The 13,928-nt window shown below is 38.7% G+C and overlaps 1 protein-coding gene across 1 annotated transcript in view; it reads left to right on the forward strand.

Annotated features, from left to right (window-relative positions):
- Window positions 1-13,928, forward strand: part of Fam81b (family with sequence similarity 81 member B) — an 86,174-nt gene that overhangs the window by 57,639 nt on the left and 14,607 nt on the right. Inside the window, exon 7 of the mRNA XM_038323904.1 lies at window positions 4,983-5,089. Coding sequence (XP_038179832.1) covers window positions 4,983-5,089 — 107 coding nt within the window. The remainder of the gene's footprint in view (window positions 1-4,982; window positions 5,090-13,928) is intronic.

Here is a 13,928-nt window from a genome sequence, read left to right on the forward strand (position 1 = left end):
TTGGTCTTTTCATGGTGTCCCAGATTTCCTGAATGTTTTGTGTTAAGAATTTGTTAGATTTGTTTAGTTCTTTAATCTGTGCGTTTATTTCTTCTATAGTATCTTCAGAGTCCGAGATTCTTTCTTCCATCTCTTGTATTCGGTTGGAAATACTTGTCTCTGAAGTTTCTGTTCGTTTACTCAGAGTTTCCATTTCCAGTCGTCCCTCAGATTGTGTTTTCTTCAATACCTCCATTTCATTTATCAGGTCTTGTACTGTTTCCCTTACCTGTTTGATTGCTTTTTCTTGTTTTTCTTGTTTTTCTTGGGTATCTTTGAGAGATTTATTTATTTCGTCTACCTTTTTGTTTGTCATCTCCATTTCTTTATGGCAGTTTTTTACCTCCTGTTTAAGGTCCTCTATTATTTTTATAAAGTACTGTTTAATGTCGGTTTCTTCTATATCTTCTGGGGTAGGGTGTTCAATTGTTGTTGTTTCGGGATGTCTGGCTTGTGGTGATGTCATGTTGCCTTTCATGTTGTTGGAGGAGCTCCTGCATTGGCGCCTGCCCATCTCTTCCCCAAAGAATGATGGATCCTTCTGCAGACTGTGAGGTCCCCTTGCAGGCCAAGCAGCTCTCAGACAAAGGCCTACCTTGCTCCGGGCAGTCAAATGAAGGAGGGGACCTCCCACCGGCCTGGGAGCACTCAATTCCAGGTCCCCAGAGCCCAAACAGGCTGAGCTGTGGGATTTTGTGGCCCCAAAGACGGGAGGATGAGGAAGGGGGAGGGGGGGAGGATTCTGGGTGCAAGCTGGGAAGGGACAGGGAGAGAGAGGCGGTATCCGGGGAGAATAACCCCTGCAGGAAGAGCAGGAAGTGTGCTGGTGGCAGGGGGAGTTGTGGAGAGTCGGTGGTCCCTCACCGGGCAGCTGCCGAGGTTCGGGCACTCACTCCTCACTCACCCCAAAGAACGATGGATCCTCCTGCAGACTTTCAGGTCCCCTTGCAGGCCAAGCAGCTCTCAGACAAAGGCCTACCTTGCTCCGGGCAGTCAAATGAAGGAGGGGACCTCCCACCGGCCTGGGTGCACTCAATTCCAGGTCCCCAGAGCCCAAACAGGCTGAGCTGTGGGATTTTGTGGCCCCAAAGACGGGAGGATGAGGAAGGGGGAGGGGGGGAGGATTCTGGGTGCAAGCTGGGAAGGGACAGGGAGAGAGAGGCAGTATCCGGGGAGAATAACCCCCCAAAGAACGATGGATCCTCCTGCAGATTTTCAGGTCCCCTTGCAGGCCAAGCAGCTCTCGGACAAAGGCCTACCTTGCTCCGGGCAGTCAAATGAAGGAGGGGACCTCCCACCGGCCTGGGTGCACTCAATTCCAGGTCCCCAGAGCCCAAACAGGCTGAGCTGTGGGATTTTGTGGCCCCAAAGACGGGAGGATGAGGCAGGGGGAGGGGGGGAGGATTCTGGGTGCGAGCTGGGAAGGGACAGGAAGAGAGAGGCAGTATCCGGGGAGAATAACCCCTGCAGGAAGAGCAGGAAGTGTGCTGGTGGCAGGGGGAGTTGTGGAGAGTCGGTGGTCCCTCACCGGGCAGCTGCCGAGGTTCGGGCACTCACTCCTCACTCACCCCAAAGAACGATGGATCCTCCTGCAGACTTTCAGGTCCCCTTGCAGGCCAAGCAGCTCTCAGACAAAGGCCTACCTTGCTCCGGGCAGTCAAATGAAGGAGGGGACCTCCCACCGGCCTGGGTGCACTCAATTCCAGGTCCCCAGAGCCCAAACAGGCTGAGCTGTGGGATTTTGTGGCCCCAAAGACGGGAGGATGAGGAAGGGGGAGGGGGGGAGGATTCTGGGTGCAAGCTGGGAAGGGACAGGGAGAGAGAGGCGGTATCCGGGGAGAATAACCCCTGCAGGAAGAGCAGGAAGTGTGCTGGTGGCAGGGGGGGTTGTGGAGAGTCGGTGGTCCCTCTCCGGGCAGCTGCCGCGGTTCGGGCACTCACTCCTCACTCACCCCAAAGAACGATGGATCCTCCTGCAGATTTTCAGGTCCCCTTGCAGGCCAAGCAGCTCTCGGACAAAGGCCTACCTTGCTCCGGGCAGTCAAATGAAGGAGGGGACCTCCCACCGGCCTGGGTGCACTCAATTCCAGGTCCCCAGAGCCCAAACAGGCTGAGCTGTGGGATTTTGTGGCCCCAAAGACGGGAGGATGAGGCAGGGGGAGGGGCTATGATGTGGTTTTAATACTACAGCTCTTTAGTAGAGCTTGAAATAAGGGATGGTAATATCTTGGAAGTTCTTTTATTATTCAAGATTGTCTTAACTATCCTGAGTTTTTTGTGTTTCCATATGAAATTGAGAATTGTGTTTTCAAGGTCTATAAAGAACTGTTTTGGAATTTTGATGGGGACTGATTGAATCTGTAGATTGCTTTTGGTGGATGAGCACTTTTACTATGTTAATTCTACGGACTTATTAACATGGGAGATCTTTCTTCAAAGACTTGAAGTTTTTGTCATGCAAGTCTTTCATTTCCTTGGCTGGAGTTACCCCCAAGATATACTATTTGAGGCTATTGTGAAGGGTGTTGTTACCCTGATTTCTTTTTGAGTCCCATGGTCATTTATATATAGAAGCGCTACTGATTTTATGAGTTAATCTTGTATTCCGCCACTTGTTTATCAGCTGTAGGCGTTCCCTGATAGAATTTTTGGGTATATTTGTGTGTGTGTGTGTGTGTGTGTGTGTGTGTGTGTGTGTATGTATGCTATCATGTCATGTGGTAACTGCCTGAGATGTCTGCCTGACTCTGCTTTCTTTCTCCCACAATTCTGTTCTGTCTACTCTGCCTACCTAATTTTCTGTCCTATTAAAGGCCTAAGGCAATTTCTTTATTAACTAATGAAAATAACACATAGACAGATGACCCTTCTCCATCATTTCCCCTTTTTCTGTTTAAACAAAAAAGAAAGGCTTTAACTTTAACATAATAAAATTACATATAACAAAACAGTTATCAAGCAAGAATTACAGTTACAATATATCTATTTTATTTTTTATCATAACAATGGAAAACTATAACTATAACTATATACCTATTCTTCAACTCCATCAAAGACTCCAGAAGGATTATTCATTTCTTTTGAATTTCCAATTTGTTGGAATGCAGGTTTTTAAAGTATGTCCTTATGATTCCCTGGATTTCTTTGGGGGTCTGTTGCTATAATGCTCTTTTCATTTCTGATTTTATTAATTTGGATGTTCTCTTTGTCTCTTCCAGTTAATTTTGATAAGGGTTGTCTATGTTGTTGATTTTCTCAAAGAACCAACTCTTTGTTTCATTGATTCTTTGTACTGTTATCTCTTTCTATTTTATTGATTTCAGTCCTCAATTTGATAATTTCATTCCATTCAGTGCTCTTGGGTGTAGTTATTTCTTTTTATTTTAGAGTTTTCAGGTCTGCTGTTGAGTTGCTAGTCTGAGCTCTCCAATTTTCTTATGTAGGCATTTAGTGCTAAGAACTTCTTTCTAGCAAGGCTTTTATTATGCCCCATAAGTTTGGGTATGTTTTCTAGTCATTTTCATTGAATTCCAAAAAGTCTTTAATTTCTTTATTTCCATCTTAACCCATTTATCATTCATTAGTGAGTTGTCCAGTTTCTATGAATTTGCAAGTTTTCTGTTCTTGATGATATCCAGCTTTAATCCATGTAGTTTGAAGGATGCAGGGCATTATTTCAGTTTTCTTGTGTCTATTGAGACTTTCTTTGTATGTGGTCAATTTGGGAGGCAGGTTCTGCGCTAAGAAGAATGTATGTTCTTTTGTATTTGAATGAAATATTCTGTAAATATCTGTTAGGTTCATTTGGTTCACAACATGTGTTAGATCCTGCATTTCTCTGATTAGTTTTTGTCTGGAAAACCTGTTCATTGGCAAGAGTGGGAGTATTAAAATCCACCACTGCCAGTGTGTCAGGTCAGTGGTGGTTTAAGCTATAGTAGTGCAGTGTTTTCTTTACAAACATAGCTTTGTATTCAGGCATAGATGTTGAGAATTGAAATGGATGTTTCCTTTGATGGATATGTAGTGTCATTCCCCATATATTTTGATTAATTTTGGTTTGAAGTCTATTTTGTTGTGTATACTAACTTCCTTCTCAGGTCCATTTGCTTGGAATATATCTTTTCCAATCCTTTAACCTAAGGTAATAATGTCTATCTTTGATATTGAGGTGTGTTTCTTGAATGCAGCAAATGGATGGGTCCTGTTTTCAAATCCATTTTGTTAATCTATGTATTTGGAGTGGGGGAATGAGTCCATTGATATTGTGTGATATCAATGAACAATGACTGATGATTCCTGTTATGTTGCTGTTGTTTTCAGTGGTGGTGGTGGTGGCTGTTCCTTCTTTTGGTTTTGTTGATGTGAAATTATCTATTGCCTGTGTTTTTATGTCTGTAGTTAATCTCCTTGGTTTGGATTTTTTCCTTATAGCACATTCTATAGGACTAGATTTGTAGATATTGTTTAAATTTGACTTTATTGTGGAATATCTTATTTTCTCCATTTATAGTGATTGAAAATTTTGTTGGGTATAGTAGTCTAGGCTTCCATCTGTGGTCTCTTGAGTCTGCAGCATATCGGCCCAAGTCCTTCTGGCTTTTAGAGTCTACATTGAAAAACCAGATGTAATTCTAATAGATCTGCCTTTATATATACTTAGTCGTTTTCCTTTGTAGCTTTTAATATTCTTTCTTTGTTCTGTTTGTTTAGTGTTTTGGTTATTATGTAGCAAGGGGACTTTCTTTTCTACTCCTATTTGGTATTGTGTAGGGTGGCCTACTTGTTCTTCTGACAGGTGGCTCATTTTCTAATGCTATGTGTTCTGGCTTCTTTAGAAAGAAATGGTGTGTGTGTGTGTGTGTGTGTGTGTGTGTGTGTGTGTGTGTGTGTGTGTGTTAATGGCTTTACTCTCACACATAGACATCCTGTACTCCCCTTAGGTAATGCAGCTCTTAGGAAAGATAGAGGCATCCACTTCTGAGCATACGTCAAACTTAAAGATGGTCCAGGGAGATTATCGGCATGAAATGAACCTCTTGGAATTCAAGTAAGTAAATGGATGATTTTTAATTCTGTTCAGTGAATTTCGAAGAGTTTTGCATAATGAAAGAACTGTCAATAAATAAAGCCTATTCCAGGAATTTGAGTCTGGACAAGAAACAAAGTAGCAAATCAACTCAGTAGACATTCTACACTAAGGTAATTTATACAATGTTCATAAGAGAATAAAAGTGAATTTTAACATAATTTAAATTATTTAAGGTTTAAACCATTGCATTTATTTATTTATAGAGGTGTGCATGGCTATCAAACTGATTCTCTCCTTCCATCATGTGGGACTCAGGGGTCAGCTCAGGTCAGGAGACTTTGTGTGAGCTTCCTTTACCCACTGTGGCATCTCAGCAGCCCAGGGTTGTTTGCTTTGACACTGGCTGTTCTGTAAAACTCACTTTAACACTTCCTATAGCACAATTTTAATTTTTTACCAATTTTATATTACAATATATCAATGTAAAGTTCTACTGAACACAAATTGATTACCAAAGAGGATCTGATATGCCTTAGGACAATCTTGGTTTATTTACACTTCGTCTGTGGCTGGGCAATTGCTGCTTTATATTGCCCTTTCAGAAACTGGATTTATCTTACTTGAAAAAGAAAGTAATAAAGAGGATTAAACAAATGTTCCAATGAGACTGTTGTCCTGTTTAAATGACCATTGTGTCCCAAGAATATAACACAAAGGAAAATTGTTACTTGGTTATTGGGTACTATGATCTTGCCATTCTTTATACCTTGTTCTTTTCCCTCTCTGTTCCAAAACACCTGGGAAATACCATGCTTTCTCTATTCTCCACATCTCTTCTGTATCCTCACTGACCATATGCATAGCATTTTGTACTTCAAAATCACAAAGTCAACAAACTATAGTATGCCATAATGTGAACACACTTTATTTTTATCATGCTATGATAGATAAGTTATTGCCAACACCTGGAGACAGAGGTTTCTCAAGTAAAGGGAAAATATCAATTTCTTCATATTTATAACATTTTCAGATTCAGAAGCTCCTGTCCAATTACACTAATCAATAAGCAGCTATGTGGTTGATCTAATACCCTTACTTTCAGAATAAGGAAAAGAAAAATATTTAAAGGAAAAGTGAACGTGCAAATACTTTTAGATATACAATTTAAACTGTAAACTTGCAGTTACTACGAGTGTCAGCATGGAGGCCCCTGAAAACACTAAAGATAGAGCTACCATGCAAACCTGCCATACCACCTAAAGGGCATTCAGTCAAGGTACCACAGAAATGCTTGCACATCTGTGGTTATCCCTGCTTTCTTCACAACAGCTAAAAAATATAATGAGACTAGATGCCTATCAATACATGAAGGATAAGAAAACTATAGTATATGCACAGTGAAAATTCTCTCAGTCATAAAGAAAAAGTGAAATCATGAAATTTATGGGGAAGTGAAATGGAAAATGATTGTGTTAAGTGAAATAAAACACACTCAAGAAGACAAACATTGCATATTTCTGTCATATGCAGAATCTAAGAGTATGTGTGTGCACTTGCATGTGTGCATGTGTGTTGTATGTGTGCGCATGCTCGTGCATGTTGTTCAGGTCAGAAAGTAAGAAGGGAACAATGCAAAAGGAAAAAAAAGATGTTCGGATGGAGAAAGAGAAGATAATGGAATCCTCATAATGTGAAAGCAGAAGGAAGACTGTTGGGACTGAGGAAAGAAACCATAAAGAGGAGAGAGAAAAAGAGTAAAGGGCAGACTTGATTAAGAATAGCACGCCTTTAATCCCAGCACTTGGAAGGCAGAGGCAGGTGGATCTCTTGAGTTTGAGGCCAGCCTGGTCTACAGAGTGTGTTCCAGGACACCAGGGCTCTTGCACAGAGAAACCCTGTCTTGATAAACCACAAAGAAGAACAAAATATAATAACATTTAAGTATGAAAATGCCATAGTAAAATTCATTACTTTGCACATTAACTTTAAATTTTAATCAGCATAGTAAAACAAAAATTTCTAGGTCAAAGGGAATATTTTTTAAATTTTTACTACAAGGAACTCACAAATGAAAACAAAAAGGAGAATGAAATTAAGCAGACCCAAAGTCTACACATCTCATTGAACTTCTACACAGGTAACTAGCTGGTGTAAGTTTCTCTTTAAATAGCATAGGTGTCTGCAGTTTTACCAGCAATGTACACAGAGTCTTTTTTCCATTCCATCAGAATCAAGCATGCTTGCTTCCCTTTGAAGTCTCCCAGATGAAACAGAATGTGTTTTAATGTGCATCCTCCTCACTGCTGAACTTTCCCTTTCTGTGATTTGCCTATTCTTATTTGTCAAATTTTGCATCGAAATTTTTAAATCATTTTCTTAGCCCATAGGATTCCTTCCCATCAGGGCTGCTAACCTTTGACTGAGGTGTGTGTTACAAATGCTTTTGAATCAGTGCAAAGTAAGGTGGGCAGGCTGCCTAAAGTACTTCTCCAGTGGATTAGATTTTAACATTTATCAAAGCTGCTCTAAAACAACAGTCAGTTCTTCTAAACCTCCCCAAAGTATCCACAGCTGACATCAGAATGGTGAGACCCTAAGTTTACATTTTGAGTGAATTGTATGTTTTTTCACTTTAAAAGAAGCATTGTCTCAGAACAAAGGATGTGGCTTCAATAAAAATATTTTAGTGACCTGAAGGCTAAATTTAAAGAGTAATTTCACATTTAGAAACTGTAACAAATTTTTCTGTCAGTTAAATATATTTTACTTGAACTTAAAAGTCTTCCTAGTGATGTATATCATGTTGCCACCTGTTACTATATCTAACAATAGACGTGGGCATTGCAGTTCTCCTCGGAGTCACCTCCTTCTGGAGGCAGCTTAGTCAGCTGCCCAACTAAATAATATCCTAAGTCAACAATTTAATGCTTATACTGTAGAAGGAGTGGTGGGCTGTGTTCCCGCCCGGCTCCTGCATGGCTAGCTTTACACCCAAAATAACAACATACAAATTGTATTCATTTAAACACTGCCTGGCCCATTAGTTTCAGCCTCTTACTGGCTAATTCTCATATCTTGCATTAACCCATATTTAGTAATCTGTGTAGTACCATGAGGGGTGGCTTACCAGGAGAGATCTTAGCCTGCATCCATCTCGGAGAGGAGAGCTATGGCATCTGCCTACCGTGACTGCCTGAAGCATCTGCCTGACTCAGCTTCTTTCTCCCAGCATTCTGTTCAGTGTACTCCGCTTATCTAAATTCTGCCTTATCAGGCCAAGCAGTTTTCTTTATTAATTAACCAATGAAACAACAGATAGACAGATGACACTCCCACATCATTATACCGCAAGACTGTTCCTATCACGAGAAGCAGCTGTCTACTGGTATAGTTTGTCAGGGGCAACCTAGGCCAGTCGCTTTCTGAGTAGTTCTCATGGCTTGGCAGACAGGGGTTTATAAGACAAGAGAAGGCCTGTAGTCAGCATCATAAAGATATGAAGTCCAATCTTATTACCACACTTGGCAAATAATATCATGGTAGAGAACTGACAAGTTCCCAAAACAGCACTGTATGACATCCATCTTTGTCACACACCACATATTCAAACACAAATGGAAGCCAACGAATTAATGGGAGCGCTTTCAGAATTACACGTGGAACTTATCTTAGACACATACATGTGGGAAGAAAGCATAGGTAAATGAAAAGCTAAACACAGGTAAAGCAAGAGTCAAATAGTGTCAAATGACTTAGATAGAAATAAAAACATAGGACTTGTTTACAGAAAACTACCAGTCCCTAAGATCTCAAGACTCACAGTGCACTCCACCCTGCATGGCAACTCTTAACACTACTCAAAGGACAGGGCATTTTGAATTACTATGAGGTGATCCGCCCAGATCACACAAGCAGTGTCTAACATCAAAGCTCAGGTGGCTACTTTTAGTACATGATGCCTCTAAGACATTCATTTAGTTTTTCGTTTGTTTATTTGAGACAGCGCTGGAGATCAAAGCCAGGGCTTTCTACACACTAGACAGACAATCCAGTAATGCATCCCTGTCCCTTAACATAAATGGGTTTACAAAAACTATACTTACAGGAGTTAACTTAGGAGGAAAACTATATTTGTTAGAATTAATTTCTCACTTCTGACATGAAGCTCAAAACTGACTCAGTTTCCAAAGAAATAGCACATAGTCTACCACACACACACATAAAAAATATTACAAAAAGTAGAAATACCTTCTGTGTTTATAGGTTTATTACAATCCATTGCTTTTTTTCTTCTCTTTCCTTGCTTTTTATTTTTATAATTTTACATTCACTTTGCCAAAGTCACAGTCTGATTTTTTTTAGAAAATCTTTAAATCTTCTAAAAACTGTTAATTTGGTGAGTTGTTTAGGGCAAGACATTGTACTGGGGGCATCAGTGGCCCTGGTAACAGTGGCTCAGAACAGAGCTGTGTGGTTTAAATATGCCAACCATAACCAAGGCATTTGCACCAATGGTCTCACCACAGCTCTGACTGGCCTCTGCTGTAACTTCAGGTTCCAATTAAGCCTTCCTAGAATTGCCCTGAGGATGAGTGTTAGCCTTTGTTTCATCTACATACAAATTAAACAAGAACAAAATGAGTCACCTGCATTGTCCTACTGAGGACTCTTACACTATATTTTTAAGTCTGGCTTTTGCCTTATAAGAAAAATTTTAAAAACGCTATCTACCTACCAACCTACCTATAATTTGCCTATCTATATGCATGTCTGTCTATCTATATATGTCTATCTGTCTGTCTGTCTGTCTGTCTACTTATGGCTGAACTACTGCCACACCCAGTACTCTAGATGGTTTGGTAACTAAATTGTAAATGTTATACACATAAATTAACGATACTGCAATTTTTAACTATTAGTTCTGTAATGAGTTAGGGCAAATCATGCTCCTGATGTTAGAGATAATTCTAAGCAAAGATTTACACAAACTTATTTTACACTATCTTTAAAGGAAAATGCTTTTTAAAATGTTTTTCTGTTTTACTATATTAACAGCAGATGTACTCTGATTTCTAGTGTCAATAGGAAAGTCATTCTTTAGTTGAAAGCGGGCGTGTAAGAAAGAGGTCATTATAGTAATGATTTTTTGGGTTTTATTTCAATCAGCAATGCACCCTTTCAGAAGATGCTTCTTGGTGTAGTGTGTTCTTGTTCAGAGAGACATTCCTACTGTGTATATGATAAAGGAACAAAGACTAACATTCATTACAAGCAAAAGTGAGCCGAGATTCTCATTCTCAGTTGTAAGACTATTGATTACCTGGGACTTACTGTCCCTGTAAACTATAATAACTTATTACTTCCCCCAGACAGAGAAAAGAAGATGAAAATCAAAGCATGGAAGATCTCTAAATAGCTTAACAAGCTTTTTTGTCAATTTGTATTTTATTTTTTTATTTTATAAATTTTATTATTGAAAAAAGCTTGGAAAAAAATAAAAATATCACACACCCAAATTAACCAGACCCAAAGTCTATCCATTTCAGTGGACTTTTATACAGTTAAAATAGACAGATGCTGTAACTTCACATTAAATTTCACACACACTTTCAGTATTGAATATATCTTATGCATTTATCTACTACCCAACCCAAAAATTCCGTGACAGAGTTAGAACTAGGAAAACAATGAGCTTCATTCACTTTTTCATAACGTGTGTCCATTGCCTGCATTTTGTCCTCCTTCATCCCCTTATGTTTCTATTCTTCTTGTTCTTCCTTTATATTATGCTCTAGCCATGTACATTTGTTTACAAACATGCATGTATTACTGGTTAAATTCTGCATATGAGAGAGAATATGCAGTTTCTCTCTGAGATCATATGACCTTGCTAAATAATATACATTCTAAGTCCTTTAATCTCCATGAAAAATTTTTAACTTCATTTGTTTAGAGCTCAGTAGCATTCTATTTTATATAAATACCAAATTTTGAAAATATATTTATCTGTTGAAGACAACTCGGCTGATTCTAATTCTATGCTCTAGAGAATAAAGTAGTCATAAACAAGAGGGTGCAAAGTCTTACGATGGAGTATGGCATGTGCTGTGTACAGTCAGGAGTAAATAAATACCTTGGTCATATGGTAGTCCTAGTTTTAATTTTTTGAGAAATTGCCAAATTGATTTCCACAATGGCCATATTAGTTACTCAGCAAAAGTGAGTAAGGGTTCTTATCTCTCTATGTCTTCTCCAGTATTTGTTGTCATATTTGTTGAGGTTAGCCATTCTGACCAGGTGAGGTGGCCTCAAAGGAGTTTACTTCTCATTTCCCTGATGGCAAGGGATATTGAATGTATTAAAATATCTATTGACCATTTATATTTCTTTTTTTAACTGTCTGTTTAGATAATTTGTCTATTTGTTATTTGGCATTTTCATTTCCTTGGTGTCTAACTCTGGTCATTCATTGTAAAAATCTGTATATATTAGCCCCTTGTCTGAAACGTAGCTGGCAAAGGTTTCCTCCCATGCTCTGTTTATTGTTTCCTTTGCTGCATAAAAATTTTTAGTTTCAAAATAAATTTAAACACAAAACTGAGATAATCTCTTGTCTCCTCCCAGACCATATTGTAATAAAACTAGAAATCAACAATAAGAGAAATTACAGAAACCACAAAAGTATTTGGAGAATAAACAACACACTGTGGGTAAGCCACTAAATCAGAGAGGAAATTAAAAACTTCCTAGGGACAAATGGACAGAAAGTGCATCCTATCAGAACCTCTAGGATGCAGCCAAAGCAGGCCTAAAGGAAAAGTGTATAGCAATATGTACTCATATTAAAAAATCAAATAACCTAATGATACACCTCAGTGCTCTCAAAAAACAACAGCTAATTCCAGAGAAGGTAGCAAGAAGTAATAAAAATTAGGGAAGAAATTTAATGAAATTTAGATTAAAAGAATAATACATAAAATGAACCAAGGATTGGTTCTTTGAAAAATTTAGTAAAATAGACAAACCTTTAGTAAATCTGATAAAAAAGGAGATGATGCAAATTAGTAAAATTAGAGATCAAAAGGTGTCATTTTACTGGCTTCTATGAAAGGCAGATCATCATTAGAAATTACCATGAGAACTTAGGCTCTGAAAAGTTGGATAACTCAGAAGAAAGAGAACATTTTCTACAGCATATTACTATGAATATTAAACCTCAAAGATATAAACAACTTAAGCAGATCAATTAATATACAATGAGATAGAAGCTCTTGTTAAAAGCCCAGGACCATATGGATTCTATCAAACTTCTAAGGAAGATTTCAGACCAAATTTCTTAATTTGTTCCATATAATAAAAGTGAAGGAACACTGGCAAATTCATTCTATGAAACCAATATCATCTTTATTTGATGAGAAAAACAACTACAGACCAATTACTCCTTTTATTAAACATAAATTCTTTTCTCATACAATATAATTTGATTACAGTTTCCCTTCCCTCTTTACCCCTGAGTTCCTTCCCACCTCCTCTCCCATCCAAATTCACTCCTTTTCTATCTCTCATTTGGAAAGGACAGGCTTCTAAGAGATAACAAACCAAGCCAACAGAAAGATAAAAGAGCCTCAAGAGCAGGCACAGGAATCAGAGACCCACGCACGCATTCAGGAACCTCATAAAACTACTAAACTGAAAGCTGTAGTGTATATTGAGGGGACCTGAGACAGGCCTGTGTAGGCCCTGTGCTTGCTGCTCCAGTCTCTGTGAGTACATGACCTTTGCCTTCTGCCTCCTGTGAGTTCAAATGAGCTACTCTTTCTGCTTCCTCTTCTAGGGGGTTTCCTGAGTATTAAAGTGAATGATTTGATGGAATCTGTGTGCTCTTGAGGTCTCTTTCTGCATAATGTCTGGCTACAGGACTATAATTGTTCCCACCTGCTGCAGGAGGAAGCCTCACTCATGATTGCTGAATAAGGCACTAATCTATGAGTATAGCAGAATATCATTAGGAGTCACTTTATTGTTACTTTCCACTGTTTTTTAATGCCTTTATCATGTTTAGGTTTTTATTATTATTATTGCTTTGTAGCACAACTTGAGATTAGGAATGGTGATACCTCCAGAAATTCTTTTATTCTTCAGAATTATTTTAGCTATCCTTGGTTTTTTGTATTTTCATATGAAGTTGAAAATTGTCCTTTCAAGGTTTGTAAAGAATTGTGTTGGAATTTTGATGGGGATTGGATTGAATCTATAGGTTTTTTTGGTAGCTGACCATTTTCAATATAGCAGCCCTACCTATCCATGAGCATGGGAGACCTATCTATTATCTGATATCTTCTTCTGCTTTTCTCTTCAAAGACTTGAGGTTTTTTCCATATACATCTTTCATTTACTTGTTTAGAGTTTATCCCAAGATACTTTATATTATGTGTCTATTGTGAAAGGCATTGTTTCCCTGATTTCTTACTCAGTCTCTTTGTCATTTGTATATGGGAGGGCAACTGATTTTTGTGAGTTAATTTTTTTATCCAGTTGTGTAGAGGAAGACCACTTATTCACTTCCAGACCACCCAGACCCGAGATAATCACACTGAAACAATATCAATTTCAACACTCATGCTTATTTCTAGCTAGCTCTTACATCTTAAATTAACCTATTTCTATTATTTAGTATTTTACCATGAGACTAGTCATTTACTGGTAAAGGTTCTGGCATCTATCTCCTTCAGCAGCTACATGGCATTTCCCTGACTCTGCTGCTTGGAATTCCTGCCTTACTCTATTCTGTCCTATCATAGGCTAAAGCAGCTTTATTCATTAACCAATGAAAGCAACATATATACAGAAGGACTTT

The sequence above is a fragment of the Arvicola amphibius genome, chromosome 3 (genome assembly GCF_903992535.2).
Source record: "Arvicola amphibius chromosome 3, mArvAmp1.2, whole genome shotgun sequence".
Classification (NCBI taxonomy): domain Eukaryota; kingdom Metazoa; phylum Chordata; class Mammalia; order Rodentia; family Cricetidae; genus Arvicola; species Arvicola amphibius.